The sequence below is a fragment of the Heterodontus francisci genome, chromosome 20, assembly GCF_036365525.1.
Source record: "Heterodontus francisci isolate sHetFra1 chromosome 20, sHetFra1.hap1, whole genome shotgun sequence".
Classification (NCBI taxonomy): domain Eukaryota; kingdom Metazoa; phylum Chordata; class Chondrichthyes; order Heterodontiformes; family Heterodontidae; genus Heterodontus; species Heterodontus francisci.
This window is the reverse complement of record NC_090390.1, coordinates 26,880,080-26,907,426: the sequence shown is the minus strand read 5'-3', so window position 1 is coordinate 26,907,426 and position 27,347 is coordinate 26,880,080. Positions and strand designations below refer to the sequence as shown.

The window sequence follows — 27,347 nt, the reverse complement described above, 5'->3', positions numbered from 1 at the left end:
CTCCAGGCCTCCCAGCCTCCTCCCTCTCAGCCACTCACTCCTGGCCTCAATGCTTTCTCCCACCCCCCCGCTTCCCCACCGGCCATTTCCTCCCTCAGCCGCTTGCTCCAGACCTCGCCACTGCTCTCACACCCACCACTCCCCTGGACCGATTGTTCCCCACTCCTCGCTTGCTCCCAACCGCCACCCTGCTCTCCGGCCACTCGCCCCCAGCTGCTAGCTCCAGGCCGTGCCACTTTCCTCCTCTTGGTCACTCGCTCCCACATCGCCCCGTCACCACTTGTGGCCCACCTCGCTCCTTCAGGCTGCGGAGAACGATCGAACGTGGGAGTGAGTGGCCGAGGGGAGGGAGGAGGAGCAGTAGCGAGGTCTGGAGCAAGCGGATGAGGGGGAGGGGGGGAAGCAGGGAGCGAACGGGTAGAGAGCGGGGTGGGGGGGGTAAGTGAGGAGTGAGCGGCTAGAGGCAGGGGGAGCGGCGAGGCCAGAGCGAGTGGATAAGGAAAGGCAGCGGGGAGCCAGTGGCAAGAAGACAGGCACAGGAGGGAGTGGCAAAGAGAAGCGCAATGGCAGGAAGGAGCAGGGGACTGTTGGGAGTGGTATGAAAGTGGCAATGGCAGCCATTGAGGGGATTTTCAGGTTGAATTTGTTTTCTGTGATAAATTGAACAGCGCCATCTTTAATCCTGGTAGCTGCCTGAAACGACGCAGACAGTGGCATTTCAGTGGAACAGGCTGCATTTGCACATGTGCTAGTACTGTGGTTGCATTGTCAGCAAATGCAGCCTTCTGAAAAACAGCACAGCACTTCCTCAGTACTGCACTGCTGTGCCAACCTAGATGATGAGCTCAAATCTCCAGAGTGGGTCTTGAACTCACAACTTTCTGACTCTGGCAAGACTCAAAAATGACACTTAATAGATCATCAGTGAGATAATGCAGATATATAGAAACAACAACAAAAAAGGACATACGGGGAGTGGGGAGGCTGATGATGAGTGGCCCACATACAACAAAAGCGTAATCTATAAAGAAAGAGAAAACAAATGAAATTGGAGGGACGAGAGAAAGAACCAGCTCACAGTAAGCATTCAGACCCCCCCCGCCAGCAATAAAATCTAAACATGATTTTACCCTCTTTCTTTCCCCTATCCAGCCTCCTGTTTGATTGTGGATTTAATAAGAGGCAATCCCACCACCTGCAGAACTGTGAATAATTCTTGTTACTATAAATATACATAGACTAAAAACCTTGCATTATATAATGACATGAAAGAAAGCCATCATTTCCTGATTTTTAAAAAACCTTTGTTAACTGGCCTGTCCCAAGGAACGGAGGCAGGATTTACAAGCAGTTGCCATTTAAATTCATGAAGCAGCCTGATCCTTTGTGCTCAATTTCAGCAGGAGAGGCAGGTCTACTGCCTCACTTGTTATTTTTCCTGAAGACAAACTTCCCTGAGCAACAGCAATGAGCCTCTAATTAACCTGAGTGTGCCTATTTAGAGCACTTCATCACAAGGTGTCATTAAGGAGGCTAGTCAAGTTTCTGTTCTGGTTCAATTCAACTTTGTGGCAATCAAGGGATATATGTTGTTAAACACAATTCTATCTTAGCCACAGACAGCTTTCATCAAGAAAAGTTGATTTTACCTCTATGGGCTATTTAAACTCAACAACAACTTGCATTTATATCGCACTATTAACATAATAAGACTTCCCAAGGTGCTTTAAAAGTATCAAAATAGATTTGACATCAGGACACATAAGCAGACATTAGGGAAGATGACCAAAAGTTGGTCAAAGAGGTAGGTTTTAAGGAGCACCTTAAATGAGGAAAGAGAGATAGGGAGGTTTAGGAAGGAAATTCTGAGCTTCGAACCTGGGCAACTGAGGCATACCTGCCAATGATGGAGCAATTAAAATCGGGAATGCTCAAGAGGCTAGTAGGAGTTCCCTCTGCCTGAGAGGCAAATTTTAAAAAAACACATCGAACCTCTTTTCTACAGCTACTGGAACATTTTTGAGAGCTTTAACCTACAATAGCAGAATCTTTGGTGGAACACAAAGATCTCTGGGGACTCTAAGGCTGGTGGAGATCACAGATTTAGGGAGGGATGAAACCATGGAGGAATTTGAAAACTGAATTTAAAATCGAGGCGTTGCTTAACCAGGAGCCAATGCAAAACAATTTTAAATTTAACAATGCGAAAGCCATCCTCTACCATTATGCATTACTCTCCTGATATCATAAAACATATCCTTTCACATACCAGCAATGCCAGTGAAGCCTCACTGAGTAGTTAAAAATAGGTGCGTTACAGACTTTTGAGTTTCTTTTCAGCATTTAAATTCCACACCCGTTCTTTCCTGTAAACAAAACACGCCTCTAATATCATATGTTTTCCTGCTTTAAAAATGGTTCAAAGCTAATGGAATAAAATTAGATTAGATAACTATACAGAGCCAAAGCGAACAATTAATAAAACTTTGGGGGGATATAAATGATTGCAACGTTTGCTGCAGAACATGTTCCTGCAATTTTCAAAGAAATAATGATGTTAAAAATCATGCATGAAGGGGAAGGGGCGAAAAGATTCTGCTATTGTAGGTTAAAGCTCTCAAAAATGTTCCAGTAGCTGTAGAAAAGAGGTTCGATGTGTTTTTTTAAAATTTGCCTCTCAGGCAGAGGGAACTCCTACTAGCTGTCTTCCACCCAGTCAATGTTCTGCTGCCAACTGTGACCTCGTCCCAGAATCCCTCGGCGGACACGGCGAACCAGCTACAAGAGCTGAAGTGGCAGCGAGTAACGGAATGGCGACCATCATGTCTCTGAGTGCTGCCTTGCTTGGTAGAAGACTTGGAGGGCTGCTCAGCTGCCCCTGGGCTCTGAGGTGAGGGCGGTGAGCCCCGGGGGAGAAGTGCTTTGCAGTGAACACCGCGTGCGCGGGGCCCGAGCCCGGAGTCCATTGTTCCGAGTAGAGCGCGCGCTTGCGGCTCGGGTTCCATTTATAGCAACATTGTAACCGGGAGCAACAAATGTTACATTGCCGTGTCTGTTACTATTGTAACCTCCTGTCAATGAGCCAGCTGAGGGAAACTGAATGCAGAGGGGTCTGCTGGCCTACACCCACATCTTCAACCTCTCCTTCCTCATGTTCACTCGACCGCTCAGAATATCCGCATATTCTGTTTACTCCGAAACTTCGTCTTTTCTTCTTCCCCGCACCCAAAGACATAACCTTCTCTTCCCCCACACCCCCACACGCCAAACCCCTCACCCCCTTGCCAAAAGACAGAACCTTGTTCCACGCCGCCTCCCCAAGTCGTGACCCTCTCCTTCTCCCCCCCAAGACGTGACGCTCTCCTCCCCCCCCCCAAGACGTGACGCTCTCCTCCCCCCCAAGACGTGACGCTCTCCTCCCCCCCCAAGACGTGACGCTCTCCTCCCCCCCAAGACGTGACCCTCTTTCCACCCCCCCCCCCCCCCAAGACGTGACCCTCTTTCCCACCCCCCCCTGCCCCCCAAGACGGGTTTGGAAGGTGCTGTCTAAGAAGCCTTGGTGCGTTGCTGCAGTGCATCTTGTAGATGGTACACACTGCTGCCACTGCGTTGGAGGTGGAGGGAGTGAATGGCACCCCATCTACAAACAATCAAGCGGGTTGCTTTGTCCTGGATGGTGTCGACCTTCTTGAGTGTTCCATCACACTCCTGACTTGTGCCTTGTAGATGGTGGACAGGCTTTGGGGAGTCAGGAGGTGAGTTACTCGCCGCAGGATTCCTAGCCTCTGACCTGCTCTTGTAGCCACGGTATTTATATGGGTACTCCAGTTCAGTTTCTTGTCAATGGTAGCCCCTAGGATGTTGATAGTGGGGGATTCAGTGATGGTAATGTCATTGAATGTCAAGGGGAGATGGTTAAATTATCTCTTGTTGGGGATGGTCTTTGCCTGGCACATGTGTGGTGCGACAGAGAGACCATATCTGGAATACTGTGTACAGTATTGGTCTCATTTAAGGAAGGATGTAAATGCATTGGAAGCAGTTCAGAGAAGGTTTACGAGACTAATATCTGGAATGGGCGGGTTGTCGTGCGAGGAAAGATTGGACAGGCAAGGCTTGTATTCACTGGAGTTTAGAAGATTAAGAGGCGACTTGATCGAAACGCAAGTTCCTGAGGGGTCTTGACAGGTTGGATATGGAAAGGATGTTTCCCCTTGTGGGAGAATCTAGAACTAAGGGTTGATATTTAAAAATAAGGGGTTTTCCATTTAAGACATGGGAATTTCTTTTCTCTGGATCGTGAGTTTTTCGAACTCTCTTCCTCAAAATGCAGTGGAAGCAGAGTCTTTGAATATTTTTAAGGCAGAGGTAGATAGATACTTGATAACCTTTCAGCCCCTGCTTATCAGGGGTCAGTGGGAAATGTGGAGTTGAGGTTACAATCAGATCAGCCATGATCTTATTGAATGGTGGAGCAGGCTCGAGGGGCCGAATGGCCTACTCCTAAATTGTACGTTCGTATGCCTGATATTAAAGTTTACACCTGTTAATAACCTGCATGTATTTTTGTTTGATTGTCATTAATGAACCCTTGGTCCTTACATGCTTGAGCGTTCACACTTGCTCCAGTATCTATGTACATTTTAATAACATGCCTAAGACAATAAATAGAAAACCTTTCTTTCGATATGTTTTGATTACCAGTTCTATCCAGTCCTTCCACTGGATCCTCCTTGTATCTTTGGTGAGTAGCAGACTGTCTGAGATTTCTTTTTGGTTTGGCTTTAATTGCCAACCAAAGTTAGCAAACAATAACTCAACAGGCAAGTAAGTGAATGTGTAATTACGGTAGAGGCTAGTCTGGTAACTCCTCATAAGAAAAATAGTTTAAATTTCCAGATTTTTAAAACTGAATTCATGGTGGCGTTTGAAGTCAAATTTTCTGCACTACTAATCCAACAGCGTAACCCCTACACTCCCGTACTAAAGTTTTACATTTTTTTAAATTTATTTATTTTTTGGATATGGGTGTAGCTGGCAAGGCCAGCAGTTATTGCCTATCTCTAATTGCTCTTAAAGGTGATGGTGAGTCGCCTCCTTGAGCCGCTGCAGTCTGGTTGGTGAAGGTACTCCCATGCAGTTGCAGGATTTTGTCCCAGTGACGACGAAGAAATGGCGATATATTTGCAAGCCTGGGTGGGATGTGACTTGGAGGTGATGGTGTTCCCATGCACTTGTCCTTGTACATGGTAGAGGTCGTTAGTTTTTCTGTGCAGGTTGTTGCAATGCATCTTATAGATGGTACACACCGTTGCCACTGCGCTTCGGTGGTGGAGGGAGTGAATCGTGGTTGTGATGCTGATCAAGCAGGCTGCATTGTCCTGGATGGTGTTGAGCTTCTTGAGTGTTGGCGCTGCACTCATCCAGGCAAATGGATTCCAAGCTAAGATTAGCCAAATATCTTGGTCTCAATACTTATGAGACAGAAGGTTTAGCTCAATTTATTTGTCCTGCTTCCTGCTTCATTCATTGTTTTTCAATCTCTCCTGGCAACCACTTTACAAATCACTTGTAACGTCTTTCTCTCGCTCTTGGTTTTAGGTTGTGTTCAATGGACTGATTTTCTTTGCACCCCATTGCAGCCACTGAAACTTCTTTTCTGAATGGCCCATATCATAGTTACGACTAACAGAGATTTATCACTAATGTTGAGTGAAAATACACTTTTTCCATCTTAAATGTTTTGTTTTGTTTTTGCATTTAATAGAGAATCATAACAGGAATATTTCTTTATCTGATACAGTTGCAGCAGTGTGTGCTCAGCTTTAAGAAGATTGTCATTGGATAATTCCCCCTTCACCCCTCCGAAGCGGCCACTCAATGCTTACCTGCGCTATGTGGTGGAACAGCATCAGATTTTATTTAAACAAAATCCAGGTAAGAAAAAATTTCTAAACCAAAATCATGTTGGTAATAAAGGTACACTTCAGGCTTGAGACTGTGTCTGTAACAGTTTCTGTAGAGAGAGAAGCAGAGTTAACGTTTCAGGTCTGTGGCCTATCATCAGAACTGGCCAAGGTTAGAAATGTATTGGGTTTTAAGCAAGTGAAGGGTGGGGGTGTAGGGAAGAGAACAAAAGGGAAGGTGTTTGATAGGGCAGAGGGCAGGAGAGATTTTGCGGAACACCTTCATTCAGTCCAAAAGCATGTTTCCGAGCTTCCGGTTGCTTGCTATTTCAACTCGCCACCCTGCTCATATGCCCACATTTCTGTCCTTGGCCTGCTGCAGCGTTCCAGTGAACATCAATGCAAGATCGAGGAGCAGCACCCATCTTTCGATAAGGCACTCTGCAGCCTTCCGGACTCAACATTGAGTTCAACAATTTCAGAGCATGACTGGCTCTTTTTAAAATTATATATTTAAACATTTTTTATTTTTAACCATGTGCCTGCCTTAAACTTGGTTTTTCGTGTGCTTTTGGACAGAGCTGCTGATTATTCTGCCATTAACACTGTCTCTGGATTAATGCTTTGTCCTTCAACACTAACATTACACTCACTTTGCCTTTTCCCCTTGGCATATGTCATTTAATCTCTCCTGCCCTCTGCCCTATCACATCTTCCCCCAAACACCAACCACCCCCCCTCCCCCCCCCCCTCCCTCCCCACTTGCTTAAAACCTATTACATTTCCAACCTTTGCCAGTTCTGATGAAAGGTCATAGACCTGAAACGTTAATTCTGCTTCTCTCCACAGATGCTGCCTAACCTGCTGAGTATTTCCAACACTTGGTTTTTATTTCAGATTTCCAGCAACTGCAGTATTTTGCTTCTGTTATGTCTGTTACTGTTTTATTGGCTGAAGAATTTCTTTCAGTGTCTGGCTGTGAATCCTCTTGCAAGCAGTATTGAAAAGTATGGAGACTTGGTTGTAGCTCTCTATTTTTATGTTTTGGTTTTAGACGTTGTGTCCTGACTATATTTATCTCTGTCAACATCACTTCTACAAAAAAAAAACCTGTTTATCTGATCATTACCTCACTGATGCTTGTGGCACCGTGCTGTATGTTAATTAGCTGCTGCATTTCCCTAGCTTATGACAGTGCCTACACTTCAAAAGTATTTGTGACTGTAAAGTGCTTTGGGTGGTCCTGAGGTTGTGAAAGGTGCTATATAAATACAAGCCTTCCTCTTTCTTCTGTTAATTATAATTTTTGTGTATTGGTGCTGCACTGGATTTCTTTAGGACAGGCGGGCAAATGAGCATTTTAGGAGTTACTTAGGGCTCTTTTATGATTGGCTGATCCTGATGTGAGAGATACAGATTAGCCACAATAAAACCAGCAACTTTCCTTCCATTCTGATCTAGCGAAATTTAATTATATCACAACATTAATTAATTATTCCCTCCCCCCCCCCCCCCACTTAAATGTGTTGTGCCCACCTTGACAGACAGTGTGGCCTGCAGCAGGCAATCTGCTTTTAAGTCAATTAGCATTGGCAGTCCAATCAGCACAAACCTGCAATCTTCTTTTGGCCATGGCATTATGTAGATGGGAGTTGGGTGGGGTGGGGGGGGATCAGATGGTAGATAGTTCTGAATTGGAGGGCCTCTTTGGTTTTAGCTTATTGCAAATGCCATGAGAGAGAAAAATGGAATGGGGAATGGGGGAGGAAGAGAGAATGAAGAGATCAAGGAAAAATTGCACTGCTCTTGATTAAAGTAAGGCTATTATTGAACATGCTATATACTATATAAAAGTACATTCAGCTCTCAATATTATTGATTGAGCTGTTTCCAAGTTTAACCCTAACACAGTCTCCTGTTCATTTACCTGCAGTTTCTTCACCCAACTGTGCCTTTCTATTCCTGCTCAGTTAATTCCACAGATGAATCATCTCCATTGACCTTTGTGTTGGAGAAGGATTTTACACCAGAAAATCAGGGTAACGTGAACTGGAGTTGTGTGTATTTCTGGAGTAAAGCAGGAGCAGGAGTAGGCCATACCGGCCCATTGAGCCTGCTCCATCTTTCAATAAAATCATGGCTGATCTACCTCGACTCCACTTTCCTGTCCTATCCCCATAACCCTCGAGTCCCTTGGTGGCCAAAAAAATCTATCAATCTCAGTCTTGAATAAACTCAGCTAAGCACCTACAATCCTCTGGGATAGAGAATTCCAAAGATTCACAACCCTCTGACTGAAGAAATTTCTCCTCATCTCAGTCCTAAATGGCTGACCTTTTATCCTGAGACTGTGATCCAAGTTCAAGACTCTCGAGTCAGGAAAAACACACTCTCCGTATCTAATCCGTCAAACCCGCCAAGAATTTTATATGTCTCAATGAGATCATCTCTCATTCTTCTAAACTTCGAGAATACATGCCCATTCTCTTCTCAGACAACCCTCTCCATCCAGGAGGATTGTGCCTTTAATTAAGTTTGTATATAGTCCTGCAGTGGCATTTAGTGAAACCTACAGACATGCATAAATAGGTAGATAAGAAATAGGAGTAGATCATAAGGACTCTCGAGCCTGTTCTGCCATTCAACACAATCATGGCTGATCTGCTGCCTGAACTCCACTTTCCTGCCTGCTCCCCATATTATAAATTATATTGAATCACAAGCCATCAGACTGATGGAATTTTTCCTGTCAGTGGATTGTTAGGTTAAATGATAGCTGCATTCTAAGAACAGCTGAGAATCTAGCTCTCACATGACTACGATTCACTCACTTGTCCAGGCATTTGTGAAATGCAGTGGATATTGAGTATATATAATTGAACGTTCAATTCATTCCATCTTCGCTGCCTTCGGAGAATACTTGGCATCAGGTGGCAGGACTATATCTCCAACACAGAAGTCCTTGAAGCGGCCAACACCCCCAGCTTATACACACTACTAAGTCAGCGGCGCTTGAGATGGCTTGGCCATGTGAGCCGCATGGAAGATGGCAGAATCCCCAAAGACACATTGTACAGCGAGCTCGCCACTGGTATCAGACCCACCAGCCGTCCATGTCTCCGCTATAAAGACGTCTGCAAACGCGACATGAAATCGTGTGACATTGATCACAAGTCGTGGGAGTCAGTTGCCAGCATTCGCCAGAGCTGGCGGGCAGCCATAAAGACAGGGCTAAATTGTGGCGAGTCGAAGAGACTTAGTAGTTGGCAGGAAAAAAGACAGAGGCGCAAGGGGAGAGCCAACTGTGCAACAGCCCCGACAAACAAATTTCTCTGCAGCACCTGTGGAAGAGCCTGTCACTCCAGAATTGGCCTTTATAGCCACTCCAGGCGCTGCTTCACAAACTACTGACCACCTCCAGGCGCGTATCCATTGTCTCTCGAGATAAGGAGGCCCAAAAGAATAATTGAACATCTCTCCCTCCTGAGCAAAAGTTTCTCGATGTTTTTTCACAGGTAGGTGGCTAAGATGTCACCCCTCACTGGTTTATTTACATTGTTGTAACCAGGTCTAAGAAATGCATTTTGACATTTTAGTGACGTAGGCACAGTCAATGGAAATCTGCATTTAAGAACTTTAAAGAATAACATTTTGACGTGGAGTTTCCTGCGAATTTGTATCCAGAGAGATGGGTAACTGGGATGCAAAGCAATTATGGAGCTTAAAATTTCTCAAACTTTGGGTGTAAATGAGTTATGCCCAAGTCTGCATGATTTTTTACGCCCATCCATCAAGATCTCAGTCGAAACAAACCTTTGCCCACAAAACCGGCCAAACCTCTGACTGTCAAATACAAGGATATTCTTTTTGTTAACCATGTGACCAGATGTCAATGTACAGCAGGAAAGAGTCATTTTCTGGTCTTTTAATTGCAGGTTTCGTGGAATTGATTTTTATGGCATGTTAAAATTTGAAAGCTTCCCGATTGCGGTTTCCTAAACTTAAATTTTCATACTTAAGGAAGAAATGAGTGGTATGACTTTGGTGCTCCTTGGGCTCCAATAGTTTAAGCTGATTTCTGCGCAGTTTATATTTGGGCTTATATTAATGGAATTGGGTGGGTACTCGGGCTTAACTTGACATCAGCAAAATGGGTGCATTTCCATAACTTTCAGCTTGCACTCATGGAGGAAGCTCCAAGTTTTTGGATTTTCAGATTGCCTAGTGATTATTAGCCAATACCATGAAGTCAATTTTTTTTTCACCTTGTATAATGGATATTACCACTTTGCAGATGTAAAGGTGGCAGAAAAGACCAAGTGGATTGCTCAGGCATGGAGACAGTTAACACCGGATCAGAAACAAGTAGGTACTTTCCGTTTGGTGCTCAGGAGCTATTGGCAAGAACTAGATCTTGTAAAATGGCCCAAAAGCAACACATATCTGAAATTTGTAATCATTGTAAAAAGGACCTTCCCACTCAGTGCTGAGTTTTTTTTAGCTCATTATCAAAAGGGCTGTTTGTATTTGCTTACCTGAACGTGTTTTGGAATAACTGAGAACATAACTGTCTTCCTTCCAGCCATATGAAATTGCAGCAAATGATGAAAAATTGAAGTATAAAGTGCAACTGGCAGCCTTCAAAGCTAAACTCACTCCAGCTCAACTAGCCAGTTTAAAAGAAGAAAAGAGACAAAAACTGGCCAAACGGAGAACAATGAGGAAAAAACGAGTAAGTACTACATCAGCAATTTATCTTGCTCGACCATCAAGTATTATAGAACTTCCAAGCCTGATTGTGAAGACACTGAGACCAGGAAGCTTAGGTAGAGACAGTTCATTGCTTACTTATCCACTCCTAACAACCCCCAGCCAGTGCTGGCTGGCTCTTCTTTATATATGCACATTTGAATACCATTAACTAATTCACACCCAACATCTGTTCACCCTATTATCTTGAACTACCAGATATTTATCATCCATTAACAGAACTTCAGACCCGAACAGATTCCCCCTTTTTTCTTTAAATTAACTACACATATATAAGAAAAAGAAAACAAAAAATAATGTAAGATACAGAAAAATCATTCCTCCTGTCCCCTCTAATCCTTAGGCCGGGCCTAACTGAAAAATACCACAGCCCTGATGCGTCATTTAGCCCATAAACACACTTGTTTAGCTTCCATAATTTCCCTTCTATATCTCCAGCTTCTTTTGGTGGCTTTAAAAATACTTCCCTTTGAAATTTCTCCCCTTGCAAAAATGCTGCTTTGATGTCAGTGGACTTGCATTCCCATGAGTGTGTCGCTAAAAGGGCTAGGAAAATCCTCAAACTTGCTTTTCCTGCAGTTGGGGAGTCCACTGTAATGTTTTAGTTGCCTAGTTGTTCCTCAAATCCCCGAGCTACAAGTCTGGCCTTCGCTTCATATGTACCATTGGGAAGTACTTTCTCTGTACAGATCCATCTATGGGACAATGCTGGTTGTCCTCTATCTGGCACCTCCGTGTATACGCCAAACTCTCTCCAACTGTCAAGCTGTTTTTGCTTAGCATCCTTTACCAACTTACCATCTAACTTGTTAGTAGCCTCTAGAGCTTCTCTATCGTAAGGGCTGCTACTTCCTGTGGCGCTCCTCGCCTGCTCTCTTCCTTGCTCTAGTGAAACCACATCCCCTACTAGAGTTCCTATCCCTTTCTGGACTGCTACTACTTGACCTGTCCCTCCTACAACCAGACTTCCTTTCACAAATTCGTGACCTTTTCCTTGGATTATGATGATTTCAGGCCCACTGTCTGAACTTGCACTCCTTTTTCTGGCCTCCTTTTTCTGGCCTTCCACATTTTCACTTCCTTCTGCCAAACCTTTGGTCTGATATCCTGTTCCTTGTCTTGCACATTCAACCAATGTTTGTATTTCCCTGTGGCCTTTCCTGCCCTTCCTAGAATGGTGGCTTCCCTCCATTTACTAGTCCCTTCTGGCATATATGTCGCTCTAATCCCAACTTTCGGTAGTTAACCTTTGGGATAAAAGGCCTTATCTGGATCGTCACAATAACTTGGTCCACTCTCAGTCAGCCCATTATCTGCCACAATCTGTTGCTCGCAAAAGTCAGACATATGTGCATGCGAAGTACATGATGCATCATCAGTGTCCATCATTTGTTCCGATTCTGTCAGTGTATGATCAGTGCCAATAAGCCATGAGGAATGTATTCTAACGGTTTGGTTGCCATGTTGCAAAATCACTGTTTTGCCATCAGTGCCTATAACTTTTCCTGGGCCCCTCCATTCTTTCTGCCCTTTTCTTTTATAATACACCATATCCCCAGTATCAAAATTCTTTTCTGATGGCCTGATCCAATACCTCAAAGCGCTCCTGATTTTTTTTCTGAAACCTCCGCCTTAATAAATGCTCTTCTCCCTGTATGCGTGGCATTCAAACATTCCACAATAATTGAACTAATTGTAGTCTCCTCTAAAGCCGGGCTAATCCCACATTACTGAAGGTATTTTCGGATTCCTGCCATAAACTAATTGATGGGGGCTGTAGCCCCCAAGCATGTTTTTTGCATGTACTGCCCACATCAGAGCAGTAGTGAATTTACAATTTGGCTGGTCTGCTAAAATTTTTCGGAGCATTTCGTCAATCACGGTATGATTTCTCTCAGAAATCCCATTACTAAAAGCACTTTCTGCTGCCGTGTGCATTGCTACAATATTCATATTTCACACATATTCCTGAACTCATCATTGACAAATTCTCCTCCATTGTCAGTTATAAATCTAGCCGGTGCTCCCAGGCCTGTGCCTATCCACCTTTCCATTATCTTGTCCACCATTATTTTTTTTCTTTACTATAAATTACTGTTAACAGACTGAATCTAGTCACTGTGTCTATAAAGTGTAGAAGAAAAATGTTTTTGTCTTTATCCCATACCTTCAAGTCTATCGCTACAGTTTCATTAAAGTCTCTTGCTAATAGGAGACTCACTATGAGTTGCATTGATGTCCTCCTGTATTTTTTACAGTATTCACATTTTTCACTGATATCTTTGCTAAGTTTAGTGTAGTCATCTATTAACCCTGCATCTTTTAACAGAATTTTCAATCTATGACAAGATGCATGTGCAAACTATCGATGTAGTATTGAAATAATTTGCCTTTTTTCCTTTAAATCCCTACCCCCGGATGCCATTAATACTTCTTTAACATCCTACTGAGAGATGTTCAGTCTCGCTAAAAGAATACAATAATGTCTCAACTGTGTAAACCGCAAAGCTACAGATTTCCCAAAGACAATCACCTTATCGTGTTCCATATCCAATTTCATCCGAGCCTTTTTCATAGACAGTTTACTTAACAGCAAAGGTATTTCACTGAATACTACATCTGTACTAATAAAGTGGTTTACCTTTGCTATTTTACACTGAATTACCACTCTTTTTAGTGATTTCAACGTGTTGTCATCCCCAAACTTGAAACAGGTGGAACTGTCATATTATTTGACTTCGGTCTTCCTTACTTAAAGAATCCATGTAACACTTTAGCCAGTCCACTCCACATACAGTGGACATACACCCGCTCTTTAGTTCTGCACAATTGAATGAATCTGCAACTAGGCCACTCATTACTGGACTGAAGCTTCTCGTGACCACTACAGTTCCTTCTCATTGATCAGTAGCGTCATCCTCTCCTTCCCAACCTTCCACGTCATGTGTCATCTCAAAAACCCAGTTATTCCTTTTGGACAATGCAATGCATAGTGATATTTCCAGTGACTCGAAGTACCTGTTGACTACACCTTGGTTATTCCTGGGGTTCATCCTTTTGTCATAATTGTCCAATTCTTGCCATTTGTTATAGCTGCCAAAAGGGTCACTCCTCATTCATTTTGTGTGTGATTCTCCTTTTGCACTGACATTTGGGCCCCATATTTGAACGGCTTTGAAATGCTGTCAGCATTGTATCCACCACCTTCGCTGTCAGCGCAGAAAAGCTCTTCAGCGGTATGAAAGCAGTCGGAAAGGAATGTTTTCCCAAAAGATTTTTCAGGGCGCCAGACATCTGATTAAAAAGAGTATCTCTTTCTTTGAATCTAACTCTGGTTAATACCAAGAGCCTATCCAGGTTCGATATCCTAGCACAATCCAACAATTTGAAGGCAAGTACTGATCTAGGAATTTCCAAGTAGAATCACTGCAACCTTGCATATAGCAGTTAAATTCCATAATATATTCTTCTGTGGAAGAATTATCCATTTTTCTAAATTTATCAAAGTCTGACCATGCCTCATAGGCACTCAATAAGTCATCTTTCATTTGAAATTTATGGATAAAATTTGAGATTGTCCAAATAATGGGCCTCTAGCTCCAAGAATACTTTGCCCCTGATCTTGTTTCTGGCAGGAAGTGAGAATGCAAGGGCTATTCCTTGTTTCCTTTTTGGTAAGGATGTAACCTGTGTCCATATAGCAACTTCATTCTTCCATTGATCGTAAGGTTTGGCTTCACGAAACCAGCGGTGGAAAATCATATCCCGACACCATAACACCTGGTTTCAGTCATCTTTCTTCAAAAAAGAAACTCCAGCTAAATCCTTCTCCTGTCTGAAAACAAATCTTAGTCTCCAATCTTCACTTTCAGGCAACCATTCTCTGCTACCAATGTTATAGAACTTCCAAGCCTGATTGTGAAGAAGACACTGAGACCAAGAAGCTTAGGTAGATAGAGACTGTTTATTGCTTGCCACAGAACTTACTTCTCCATTCCTAACAACCCACAGCCAGTGCTGGTTGGCTCTTCTTTATACATACACATTTGAATGCTATTAACTAATTAACACCCAACACTGTTCACCCTATTATCTTGAACTACCAGATCATCCATTAACAGAACTTCAGACCCTAACAAAATCCTCTGGGAGTACGACATCAATCTCTACTATGCACAGTTCTTGTGTGGTTAGACCACACTTGGAGTACTGTACACATTTCTGGTATCTACTGACAAAAGGACATAGAAGGACTGGCGAAAGTTCAAAAGCTTTATGATGATGGTACTGGAACTGAGAGATTTCCACTATCAGAAAAGATTGAACAGGCTGGTGCCTTTTCTCTTTAAAAGAGAGAAAACGTGGAGGAGACCTGATAGAGGTCTGTAAAATTATGAATGGCTTGGGCAGGGTAGATGGATAGAATGTTTCCACTTGTGGGATAATCGAGTACTAAGGGCCATCAATGCAAGATGGATGCTAATAAATCCAATAGAGAAATAAGGAGAAATGTCTTCATTCTCAGAGAGTGGTCAGAATGTAGAAGTGGTTGAGGCAAATAACTTGGATGCTTTCAAAAGGACATTGGAAGAGTACATGAGAGAAATGGGAATAGAAAGATATGTTGAAAGGCTGAGATAAAGCAGATGGAATGGAAGGAGACTCATATGGAGTCTAAACTTTAACACAATAGTTGAGCTGAATGGCCTGTTTCTGTGTTGTATTTTCTATGTAATGTATCCTCCTGGGCTATAAAATACTCTAGGCAGTACAGAATCACCAATCTGTCTGATAGACCATAAAGCACTCTAGGGGAGGACATTAAATTACTCCACTGTAGGCATTAAATCAGCAATGCGCACTGTGGCCATAAGTTGCTTGGGGAGTTCTAAATCAAATATATGCTGAAAGACCATCTACACACGCCTTGGAGTAATGAAATCAGCAGTGTATTCTGAAGAGACCATAAAGCACCCTTGAGAAGTAGTAAATCATCATTGTAAACTGATGGACCATGAAATGCTGTATATTTTTCAATAAAATATTTGTGCTGTTTGTGTTGAAAATGCAATTGAAATTTGAGAGTAATTATGTCATGTCCTGTCTTGTACACTGCTGTTCATGTAAGTGAGTCTTCATTAATTTTTTCAGAATCTCACATTGGCAGCAATGTACCAGATTTATTTTAAAATGTTTTCATGTGCGAAGTAATTATCAGCCCAGTAATGTTGACATATGTAATATTCAGTTCGAAATGATGCCTGGCATTTTTCCAGTTAGTTTGCTGAATTATTTGCTCTTTACAAAATCCTGTGTTAATTGGATATAAACCACTTCAAGCAATAAAATCTGAGAGTGCATTGTTGTTACAGAGCCTTGAAGTTTGACCTATGCACAGTAAGATTTGATATTCATTGCCAAAAATGTAGGTGTTGGATAACTATCTTTTAGACCATGTGTGATTTGAAGTACTAGTACAGTACAGACTGGTATATTGGTTGCATCTATGTTAACAGGAGGTTTTGTTGAAAGTAACTGTTATGGAAAGGTCTGTAGCACTGGTTTGCCAGTTAAAGAGAGACCAGTCTGAATCCCAATCATCACTGATACCTACTCTCGCTGCCCAGTATTGGGGGTTAGGTTTGACAATTTTGACCTTGTTATCTGAGAGAAAGAAGCCTAATTTCCTTGTAAGTTAGATTACAGACATTGTTTTAACCAAAGGAAATATTTTCTTCCTAAATGAGGACCGCAATTTAGGATATAAGGTATTTAATTTGAGTCATATTTTCTCCAATGTACGCTTTGCTTCCTTCGTTATCTTTATGTACCCTTTGTTGTCAGTTCTGTTGGCCTTGTGTTTTTCCCTTTTGTGCCCCTTTGACCAATCCATTGAGCTTTGTATCCAATTGGTGGCCCTTATTGCTGTTTATTTTTGTCCTGTAATATCTTGATACCAACTACATTGTACTGTCCAATGTTTCTCTCTGCCCTGTCACATTCCACTCTGCCTCCTTGCCCTACCTCGACTACATTTCCTCACAGCACCCCCCCCCCCACACCTTTCTGGTAAGGACTCTATACCATTCTCCAAGTTTCTCCATCTCCATCGCATCTGTTCAGATGATGAAACCTTCCATACTAGCGCTCCCGATATGTCTTTTTCCTCAACCGAGAATTCCCCCCGCCATGGTTGACAAGGCCCTCAACTATGTCAGTTCTATTTCACACACTTCTCTCACCCCTTCCCTCCCAGAACCATGATAGGATTTCCCTTGTCATAACTTTCCAACCCACCAGCCTCCATATTCAATGAATCATCCTCCGCCATTTCTGCCACCTCCAGCGTGATGCTACCACCAAACACATCATCTCTTCTCCCCTTTCAGCATTCCGAAGGGAATGTTCCGTCCGTGGCACTCTGGTCCACTTGTCAGTTTCCCCCCAACACCCCCTCCCTTTCCAACGGCACCTTTCCATGCAAGCGCAGGAGGTGCAACACCTGCCTCCCTTTCCCTTCTAAATGTCCAAGGCCCCAAACATACCTTCCTGGTGAAACAGCAATTTACTTGTACTTCTTTCAATTTACTATACTGTGTTCACTGCTTACAATGCAGTGGTCCCTACTTGGGGAGTCCAAATGCAGACTGGGTGGCTGCTTTGTGGAACACCTCCATTCAGTCCACAAGCATGATCCCAAGCTTCCAGTCGCCTGTCACTTTAATTTTCTACCTTGCTGCCACCACTCTGACCTTTCTGTCCTTGGCCTGCTGCAGTGTTCCAATGAAGCTCAACACAAGCTCAAGGAACAGCACCTCATCTTTTGACTGGGCACTTTACAGCCTTCTGGACTCAACAATGAGTACAACAATTTTGGATCATAACCTCTGCCCCCATTTGTTTCCTTTTTTTGCTGGTTTGGTTTTTCCTCTTGTTTCTTTCTACAATCTCTCCTACCTTCCACCCTATCACAGACCTTCCTTTTTGTTCTTCTTCCCATCCTCCCTCTTTCACTTGCTCAAAACCTTTCTAACTTTTCTCAGTTCTGATGAAAGGTAACAGACCAGAAACATTAACTCTGTTTCTCTCTCCACAGATGCTGCCAGACCTGCTGAGTATTTTTAGCATTTTCTCTTTTTATGTCAGATTTCCAAAATCTGCAGTATTTTGCCTTTGAACTTAATCTGGAAGTTTTGTTCATTACTTCAAGTACATTTGAGGGAAAACTGGCCATGTGCAGAAGTGCAGCCAGACGCCCGTTAATAGTGTAGCAGTTAAAATGTGTACTTCACACCTCTGTTCACTTTGACGGCTACAGCACGTAATTATGTGCTCCCAGTTGGGTGCTTACCATCATAGAAAAGAAAGTGTGTCCAGTTTTGATCTATATGAAGGAATGTCACATTTCAATGCAGCAATTTTTTGTTGAAATAAAGACTGAGACATAAACCTGTTTAAAATACTGTGTTAAAAAACTGTTAGTACTCACTTTTAATTAACTTATGTTGCCTGTAGAAGCTTACTATGTTGGGGAAGCCTAAACGACCCCGGACAGCCTTCAATATCTTCATGGCCGAAAACTTTGATGAAGCCAAAGGTGCAACTTCACAGGTAAAAACAACACAACAAAAGTTACAATACTGGCAAACAAATGGTTATTTGTTACAGGTTGCAACCCCCCTCCCATTACTATCAGGATTAAAAATACAGTACTGGTTTCAATGTTCCATTCATTTGTCTTGGGACCTCTGCTTTAATGTTGCACATATTTATAAAGGCATAGCAATCAGAAGAGTATTAATGTTGGCCAAATATTTCATTGTTTTCTTTTTACTTGTAACCTTCATGATATGGCTCCGTAAGAAACTGTGAAAGTTGGCCTTACTGTGCATCGTGGTAAGATGATCTTCAGTAAAATAGTACATAATGAGGAGTGTAGCCTTAGAAAAAGATTTGGAAGTGAAAGTGATACCATTCAGTACGGAGAGGTTTTAATGTGGGACAATACATAAATGTCTTTAGAATCCATTTTAGATCAAACTCCTTTGAAATAGGTAAGATAGATGAAACTGATTGTTATGCCATTATTCTATGTTTACAATAGCAGCCGATCTCAGCACTGCGGAATGGAACTCTTCCTCATTTCAGGACTATGTCTAAACCTTAATCTCCATCTCTATTCTTAGATGTCATACCTGTTTTAAATGCTGGCTGTTGTCAACTTAAAAGTGCCTAAATTTCCAACTTTTTTTTTTGCACCTTCTCCACTTAGGAGACTAGCTAATTAAACTCTGATCTGCAGATTTCATCAACCTTCATTCTTTCTGGTTTGGGTGTCAACTGCACAATCTTTTGTGCACTTCATTTCATGCAGAAGGACTCCTTTTCTCCTACACTGATGCTTGACCAATCAAGATAACATTTTATTGAAGGATAGGTGTAAGTCACCTTAGACACATGGCAAGAACTTATAATGGACAAATTTCAATTTTTTGTTGGAAATCAGACTTGCTTATGAGCTGCTAAACTCCCTTTACTTTCCTACCTTAAATAATGATAAACGGGATAACACCAAATAAAATGAGCTTTTTTTTGGGCCTTTCCTAGTATTGCTTATTTCACCCAGTTTAATTCACCTGGTATCTGTCGGCTTATAACCTTCGTCTACCCAAATCCATTCATTAATTTGGACCTAGCCATGAGTTGTAAGTGGCGTTCCTTGTTCTAACATAATTGTCTACAGCTCCCAGAATGCTTCGTATTAACTCTTTAGGTTTTCCCATAGTTAAGCATTTTTTTTGATAACGCCATTTCTTAAATGCCAAATTAAGGTGTGGTTTTATACTGTGATTTTACATTCAAAAGGAACTGGTTGCGACTGCCCAAACTCATTGTGTAGAATCCTTCTAGAGACTTCCATTCCACCAATGCAGATGGGATTCATACTTGGGTGAAGTATGGCATGTAACTGTGAAACCCCAATCCGAGTATGTCATTATTGCCCTGTCATAAGGGTGAACAATTGTCCTTCATTTCTAAACTTCACATCTTCTCAGACTAATTCAAATAAAACAGAGTAACTTTTATATTGATCAATTCAGCACAATCGCTAATCTTTTGTACGTTGCTTACTCTACTGTATAAAAGTTTTATGTATTTAAAATTTTTCATAAATTTATGTTGGCTCACAAGTGCACAGTTGGAGGAGATTCAGCTGAACAGAGCAACTGCTATCAGTGTGTGTTAAATTCTCTCAAAAATTGAGGGAAATAAATGTATAGGAACAATGTGCCTTTTTGCCTGTTTACTACATTTCCAAATTTCATGTCATATGCAAACTTTGAAATTATACCCTAGATACCAAAGTCCAGTTCATTTAATATATATTAAAAACAACTGTGGTTCTAACACCGGCCCCTGGGGGGCACCAATGCACACTTCCCTCCAGTCTGAAAAACAATTGTTTAGCACCACTCTCTGCTTTCTGTCCCTGTACCATGCTGTCACTGCCCTTTTAATCCCATGGGCTTCATTTTGCTAACAAGTCTATTATGTGCTACATTGTCAAACACCTTTTGTAAATCCATATACATAATATCAAAATAAAAGCAAAATACTGCGGATGCTGGAAATCTGAAACAAAAACAAGAAATGCTGGAATCACTCAGCAGGTCTGGCAGCATCTGTGGAAAGAGAAGCAGAGTTAACGTTTCGGGTCAGTGACCCTTCTTCGGAACTGACAAATATTAGAAAAGTCACAGATTATAAGCAAGTGAGGTGGGGGTGGGGCAAGAGATAACAAACAATATGTGGGATATGTCGAGCATTCTTTGTTCCAGTCCTACTCAGGCCCCCTCCCCCAACTCTTTTTCCGGTACATTGATGACTGTATCGGTGCCGTTTCCTGCTCCCGCCCCGAACTAGAAAACTTTATCAACTTTGCTTCCAATTTCCACCCTTCTCTCACCTTTACATGGTCCATCTCTGACACTTCCCTTCCCTTCCTCGACTTCTCTGTCTCCATCTCTGGGGATAGGTTGTCTACCAATATCCATTATAAGCCCACTGACTCCCACAGCTACCTCGACTACACTTCTTCACACCCTACCTCCTGTAAGGACTCCATTCCATTCTCCCAGTTTCTCCGTCTCCGACGCATCTGCTCTGATGATGCTACCTTCCATGACGGTGCTTCTGATATGACCTCCTTTTTCCTCAACCGAGGATTTCCCCCCACTGTGGTTGACAGGGCCCTCAACCGTGTCCGACCCATTCCCCGCACCTCTACCCTCACCCCTTCCCCTCCCTCCCAGAACCGTGACAGGGTTCCCCTTGTCCTCACTTTTCATCCCACCAGCCTCCATATCCAAAGGATCATCCTCCGCCATTTTCGCCACCTCCAGCGTGATGCCACTACCAGTCGCATCTTCCCCTCCCTTCCCCTGTCAGCATTCCGAAGGGATCGTTCCCTCCGCGACACCCTGGTCCACTCCTCCATTACCCCCACCACCTCGTCCCCGTCCCAGGGCACCTTCCCTTGCAATCGCAGGAGGTGTAATACCTGCCCATTTACCTCCTCTCTCCTCACTATCCCAGGCCCCAAACACTCCTTTCAGGTGAAGCAGCGATTTACTTGTACTTCTTTCAATGTAGTATACTGTATTCGCTGCTCACAGTGTGGTCTCCTCTACATTGGGGAGACCAAGCGCAGACTGGGTGACCGCTTTGCGGAACATCTCCGCTCAGTCCGCAAGCAGGACCCTGAGCTTCCGGTTGCTTGCCATTTCAACACTCCCCCTTGCTCTCATGTTCACATCTCTGTCCTGGGATTGCTGCAGTGTTCCAGTGAACATCAACGCAAGCTCGAGGAACAGCATCTCATCTACCGATTAGGCACACTACAGCCTGCCGGACTGAACATTGAGTTCAATAATTTCAGAGCATGACAGCCCCCCACTTTACTTTCATTTTTAGTCATTTTTAGTTATTTTTTCTTCCTTTTTACATTTTTTACAATCTTTTTTTGCATTTATTTCATTTCATCTTAGTTTGTTCAGTTTGCTTACCCACTGTTTTTTTCAGGTTGTTTTTCTTCAGGTTTGCACTTGCTGATGTTCCTTATTCAGTATATTCACACCTAATCTGTACTAATGCTTTGTCTTTCAACACACCATTAACATATTGTTTGCCTTTGCTCCGTGACCTTTTGGTCAGCTATGTGGCCTGGTCCAATCTGCACCTTCTCCTTTGTTATCTCTTGCCCAACCCCCACCTCACTTGTTTATAATCTGTGACTTTTCTAATATTTGTCAGTTCCGAAGAAGGGTCACTGACCCGAAACGTTAACTCTGCTTCTCTTTCCACAGATGCTGCCAGACCTGCTGAGTGAATCCAGCATTTCTTGTTTTTGTTTCAGATTTCCAGCATCCGCAGTATTTTGCTTTTATTAACAAACAACCTCCTTTGTTATCTCTTGCCCCACCCCCACCTCACTTGCTTATAATCTGTGACTTTTCTAATATTTGTCAGTTCCGAAGAAGGGTCACTGACCCGAAACGTTAACTCTGCTTCTCTTTCCACAGATGCTGCCAGACCTGCTGAGTGATTCCAGCATTTCTTGTTTTTGTTACATAATATCAATCCTCTCCATTACTTCATCAAAGAACTCAGTTAGTCAAACACGATTTGCTTTGATTTATTAACACTTATTTTTTCAAGTGAAAATTAATTTTATCTCTGATTATTCTCTCTCAAAGTTTTCCCACCACCAATGTTAGACTGTCTGGCCTCTAGTTGCCGGGCTTATCCCTCTCCCCTTTTTTGTACAGGGGTGTAACATTTGCAATCCTCCAGTCCTTTAGCAAAGCTACCATATATAAGGAGGATTGGAAGGTTGTGGCCAGAGCCTCAGCTATCTCCACTGTTACTCCCCTTAGCAACCTTGGAAGCATCCCATCTGGACAGGGTGGCTTTTTTTTTACTTCGAGCATTGCTAACCTTACTTTTTTTTAGATTGATTGGAACTCCTGTTCCAATTTTCGAGTCAGCGTCCTGACTCAATTGTAAACAGTGCTATGATTGCGGGATAGGATGCAGAAGCAGAAATAGTGTGGTACAAATAATACAGGAAAAGTGTCACTTTGGACACTGTGTGGAATCCCTTTTGGGAACCCTGTGTGGAAACCTATGACATTTCAGATGGACTGCCTAGACTGAGTGGTACATTCTGGCCATAGGTGATCTCAGCCAAGGGCAACCTTTGAAATCCTACTGTTGGCCTTGCTACCCTGGGATTTCTTTCTTTCTTTCTTTGGCCTCCTTGTCTCGAGAGACAATGGGTAAGCGCCTGGAGGTGGTCAGTGGTTTGTGAAGCAGCGCCTGGAGTGGCTATAAAGGCCAATTCTAGAGTGACAGACTCTTCCACAGGTGCTGCAGATAAGATTGGTTGTCGGGGCTGTTACACAGTTGGCTCTCTCCTTGCACTTCTGTCTTTTTTCCTGCCAACTGCTAAGTCTCTTCAACTCGCCACACTTTAGCCCCGCCTTTATGGCTGTCCGCCAGCTCTGGCGATCGCTGGCACCTGACTCCCACGACTTGTGATCAATGTCACAGGACTTCATGTCACGTTTGCAGACGTCTTTAAAGCGGAGACAAGGACGGCTGGTGGGTCTGATACCAGTGACGAGCTCGCTGTACAATGTGTCCTTGGGGATCCTGCCCTCTTCCATGCGGCTCACATGGCCAAGCCATCTCAGGCGCCGCTGGCTTAGTAGGGTGTATATGCTGGGGATGTTGGCCGCCTCGAGGACTTCTGTGTTGGAGATACGGTCCTGCCACCTGATGCCAAGGTTTCTCTGGAGGCAGTGAAGATGGAATGAATTGAGACGTCGCTCTTGGCTGACGTATGTTGTCCAGGCCTTGCTGCCGTCGAGCAAGGTACTGAGGACACAGGCTTGATACACTTGGACTTTTGTGTTCTGTGTCAGTGCGCCATTTTCCAACACTCTCTTGGCCAGTCTGGACATAGCAGAGGAAGCCTTTCCCATGAGTTTGTTTAATTCTGCATCTAGAGACAGGTTACTGGTGATAGTTGAGCCTAGGTAGGTGAACTCTTGAACCACTTCCAGAGTGTGGTCGCCGATATTGATGGATGGGGCATTTCTGACGTCCTGTCCCATGATGTTCGTTTTCTTGAGGCTGTTGGTTAGGCCAAATTCGTTGCAGGCAGCCGCAAACCTGTCGATGAGTCTCTGCAGACACTCTTCAGTGTGAGATGTTAATGCAGCATCATCAGCAAAGAGGAGTTCCCTGATGAGGACTTTCCGTACTTTGGTCTTCGCTTTTAAACGGGCAAGGTTGAACAACCTGCCACCTGATCTTGTGTGGAGGAAAATTCCTTCTTCTGAAGACTTGAACGCATGTGAGATCAGCAGGGAGAAGAAGATCCCAAACAGTGTAGGCGCGAGAACACAGCCCTGTTTCATGCCACATGGGATAGGAAAGGGGTCTGATGAGGAGCCACCATGTTGAATTGTGCCTTTCATATTGTCATGGAATGAGGTGATGATACTTAGTAGCTTTGGTGGGCATCCAATCTTTTCTAGTAGTCTGAAGAGACCACGTCTGCTGACTAGGTCAAAGGCTTTGGTGAGATCAATGAAAGCAACGTAGAGGGTCATCTGTTGTTCACGGCATTTCTCCTGTAGCTGGCGAAGGGAGAACAGCATGTCAATGGTGGATCTCGTTGCTCGAAAGCCACACTATGGCTCAGGATAGCCACGCTTAGCCAGCTTCTGGAGCCTGTTTAGGGCGACATGAGCGAAGACTTTCCCCACTATGCTGAGCAGGGAGATTCCACGGTAGTTGTTGCAGTCACCGCAGTCACCCTTGTTCTAATAGAGGGTGATGATATTGGCATCACGCATGTCCTGTGGTATTGCACCCTCGTCCCAGAACAGGCAAAGCAGTTCATGCAGTGCTGAAAGTATAGCAGGCTTGGCACTCTTGATGATTTCAGGGGTAATGCCGTCCTTCCCAGGGGCTTTTCCGCTGGCTAGAGAATCAATGGCATCACTGAGTTCCCATTTTGTTGGCCGTACGTCCAGCTCATCCATGACTGGCAGAGACTGGGCTGCATTGAGGGTGGTCTCAGTGACAACATTCTCCCTGGAGTACAGTTCTAGGTAGTGTTCCACCCAACGGTCCATTTGCTTGCGTTGGTCAGTGATTGTGTCCCCTGATTTAGATTTAAGGGGGCAATCTTCTTGATGGTTGGTCCAAAAACTCTCTTAATGCCATCATACATTCCTCTGATATTTCCTGTGTCAGAGGCCAGTTGAATATGACTGCATAGGTGTTGCCAGTAGTCATTTGCACAGCGCCTGGCTGTTCTTCGTGCCGCATTTCTGGCAGCTTTAAGTGTTACGGATGTTAACTCACTGGGGGCTTTCTTGTAGTTCAGCAGGGTGATGCGCTTAGCGGCTATGACAGGTTCCAGCTCTTCAATGTGAGATTGAAACCAGTCTGCATTCCGCTTCACACGATTGCCATCGGTGGTCATTGCTGAGTCATAGATGGCGTCTCTGATGTGGGCCCACTTGGTCTCTGCATCCCCTGTGGGAGTGTTTTGGAGGGCTTTTTCAAGTGAGTTTAGAAACTTACGTAACAGCTGTGGATGAGAAATTCTGATAGTGTTGATGCGCGGGCAGCCCTTCTGCTTGGAGTGATGCAGCTTCTTTGGTTTGAGGCTAACCTTGCTGCACACCAGGGAGTGGTCGCTGTCGCAGTCCGCACTGTGGAAGCTGTGTGTGTTTTGAACGCTGTTTAAAGAGGCTCACCTTGTGACAATGAGGTCCAGCTGGTGCCAACGACGTGATCTTGGGTGCCTCCAAGAAACCTGGTGACAGGGTTTAGTATGATAGAACGAGTTGGTGATGCAGAGGTTATGATAGTTACACAACTCAAGCAGTCTCTGTCCATTCTCATTCATTCATCCAATGCCAAAGCGTCCAAGGCAGGAGGGCCATGAGTCATGGTCGGGCCCCAACCCTGGCATTAAAGTCCCCCAGCAGGAATAGGTGTTCGGTGTTGGGGATGCTGCTAATGATATTATGGAGTTCCTCGTAGAACTGGTCTTCAGCTTCAGGTGGGGAGCAGAGTGTTGGAGCATAGATGCTGAGTAGGTGTACTGGACCAGAGACGGTGAACAGTCGGATGGACAGTATGCGTTCCGAGCCATTTGAGGGTGGCTCTATCATGCTGTGCAAAGAGTTTCTGATGACGAAGCCCATCCATGCTGTCTTGGTTCTTCAGGATCCCTACCCTGCCAGAAGAAGGTGTAGTCTTGCTCTCTTAGAGATCCGCTCGCAGGGAGGCGTGTCTCCTGAAGTGCTGCAATGTCCACATTGAGTCTACTGAGCTCGTTGTTAATGATGGCGGTCTTCCGAGAATCGTTGATTTGTGTAGGGTCTTCCGACAGGCCAGGACACATAGTTCTGACGTTCCAGCTTGCAAAATGAAGGGCTGGTACCTTCTTTCCTTTTTTGGTCATGCTGTTTGCTGCGGTGTTACAGTCCACTTGTCAGGCAATGACCCTGAGCTCCAAGCACCCATTGAAGCAGGTGGACTGTGGCGGGACAGAACAGCGGGTGGTAGCTGTCCAGTGAGATGCGATGACCTCTCCCACTGACAAAGGCAACCTGTGGCGCCCAATCTCTACGCCAATTGAGCTGGACTTATAACCTGTAACTTCCATGTTGATTTGGTCACTGTGAGGCGACTATGGAGTGACCTCTCCATGGCACATGCCTGGACGGATGTATGGAGGTTGTGAGTTGCCCAAGCGTCAAAACCCCCCTCTCGGCCTTCCTGGTGGGGTCCAAAGGAGTGCAGAGCATGACATTTGGCACCAGTATGGCTGCAGGAACTGCCGGAAACATGCCAAAGGTGACACATGATCGCCTTCAGGGTTCCGCTCCGGATTTTCTGTTAGGGTTTACTCCCTTAGCCTTGGTCTCTCCTGAGACGCCCACAAGGCAGTGGGGTTGTTAGGGCCCTTACACAGGGGTAGGTGGATGGAGGTGGGGGGAAGGGGGTGCGAGGAAGAGGAGTGCGGTGGGAAGGGGCTGCAGGGGGTAGGGGAGAGGGGTACAGGGGAAGGGGGTGCGAGGGGGGAAGCTGGGAAGATGGTGCGAGGTGGGTGGGGGGAAGGTGGTGCGAGGGGGGTGGGGGGAAGGGGGTGCGAGGGGGGTGAGCTGGGTGCGGGGTGGGTGGAGGGGGTGCAGGTAATAAAACATTGCATCAGCTCCCACCATTGTCCCTTTTACAATGGTGTTCTACTATCGGGATCAGGATGCGGGAGCCGAGCTGGAGTTGTGGGGAAGGTTTGTGTGGAAACAGCGCGGAGTCGTCGAGTGAGCGGGAGCCGCTGCCGGGACCATGTGGCCGCTCTTCCTCCTGATCGCCGCTGTGGACGGGCTCCCCAAACACAGCCAAGTGGCCTTCCTGTCCACATTAACTACATTAAAGGCACTATATAAATGCAAGTTCTTGTGGTATTGCAAAATATATCGGGGAGGGGAGTGAATTGCTGAGCTTTCGCAGTGAGGCCATGCTTTTCTTAGGACACAATCCCTACTCCTGATTGCTACCCAGTAGTGCCCTCTCTGGTGA

The 27,347-nt window shown here is 44.3% G+C and overlaps 1 protein-coding gene across 1 annotated transcript in view; it reads left to right on the top strand.

Moving 5' to 3' along the window:
* The first annotated feature begins 2,736 nt into the window (after positions 1-2,736).
* Positions 2,737-27,347, top strand: part of tfam (transcription factor A, mitochondrial) — a 37,997-nt gene continuing 13,386 nt past the window's right edge. Inside the window, exons 1-5 of the mRNA XM_068052482.1 lie at positions 2,737-2,890; positions 5,804-5,937; positions 10,201-10,271; positions 10,489-10,638; positions 18,192-18,287. Coding sequence (XP_067908583.1) covers positions 2,811-2,890; positions 5,804-5,937; positions 10,201-10,271; positions 10,489-10,638; positions 18,192-18,287 — 531 coding nt within the window. The 5' untranslated portion in view covers positions 2,737-2,810. The remainder of the gene's footprint in view (positions 2,891-5,803; positions 5,938-10,200; positions 10,272-10,488; positions 10,639-18,191; positions 18,288-27,347) is intronic.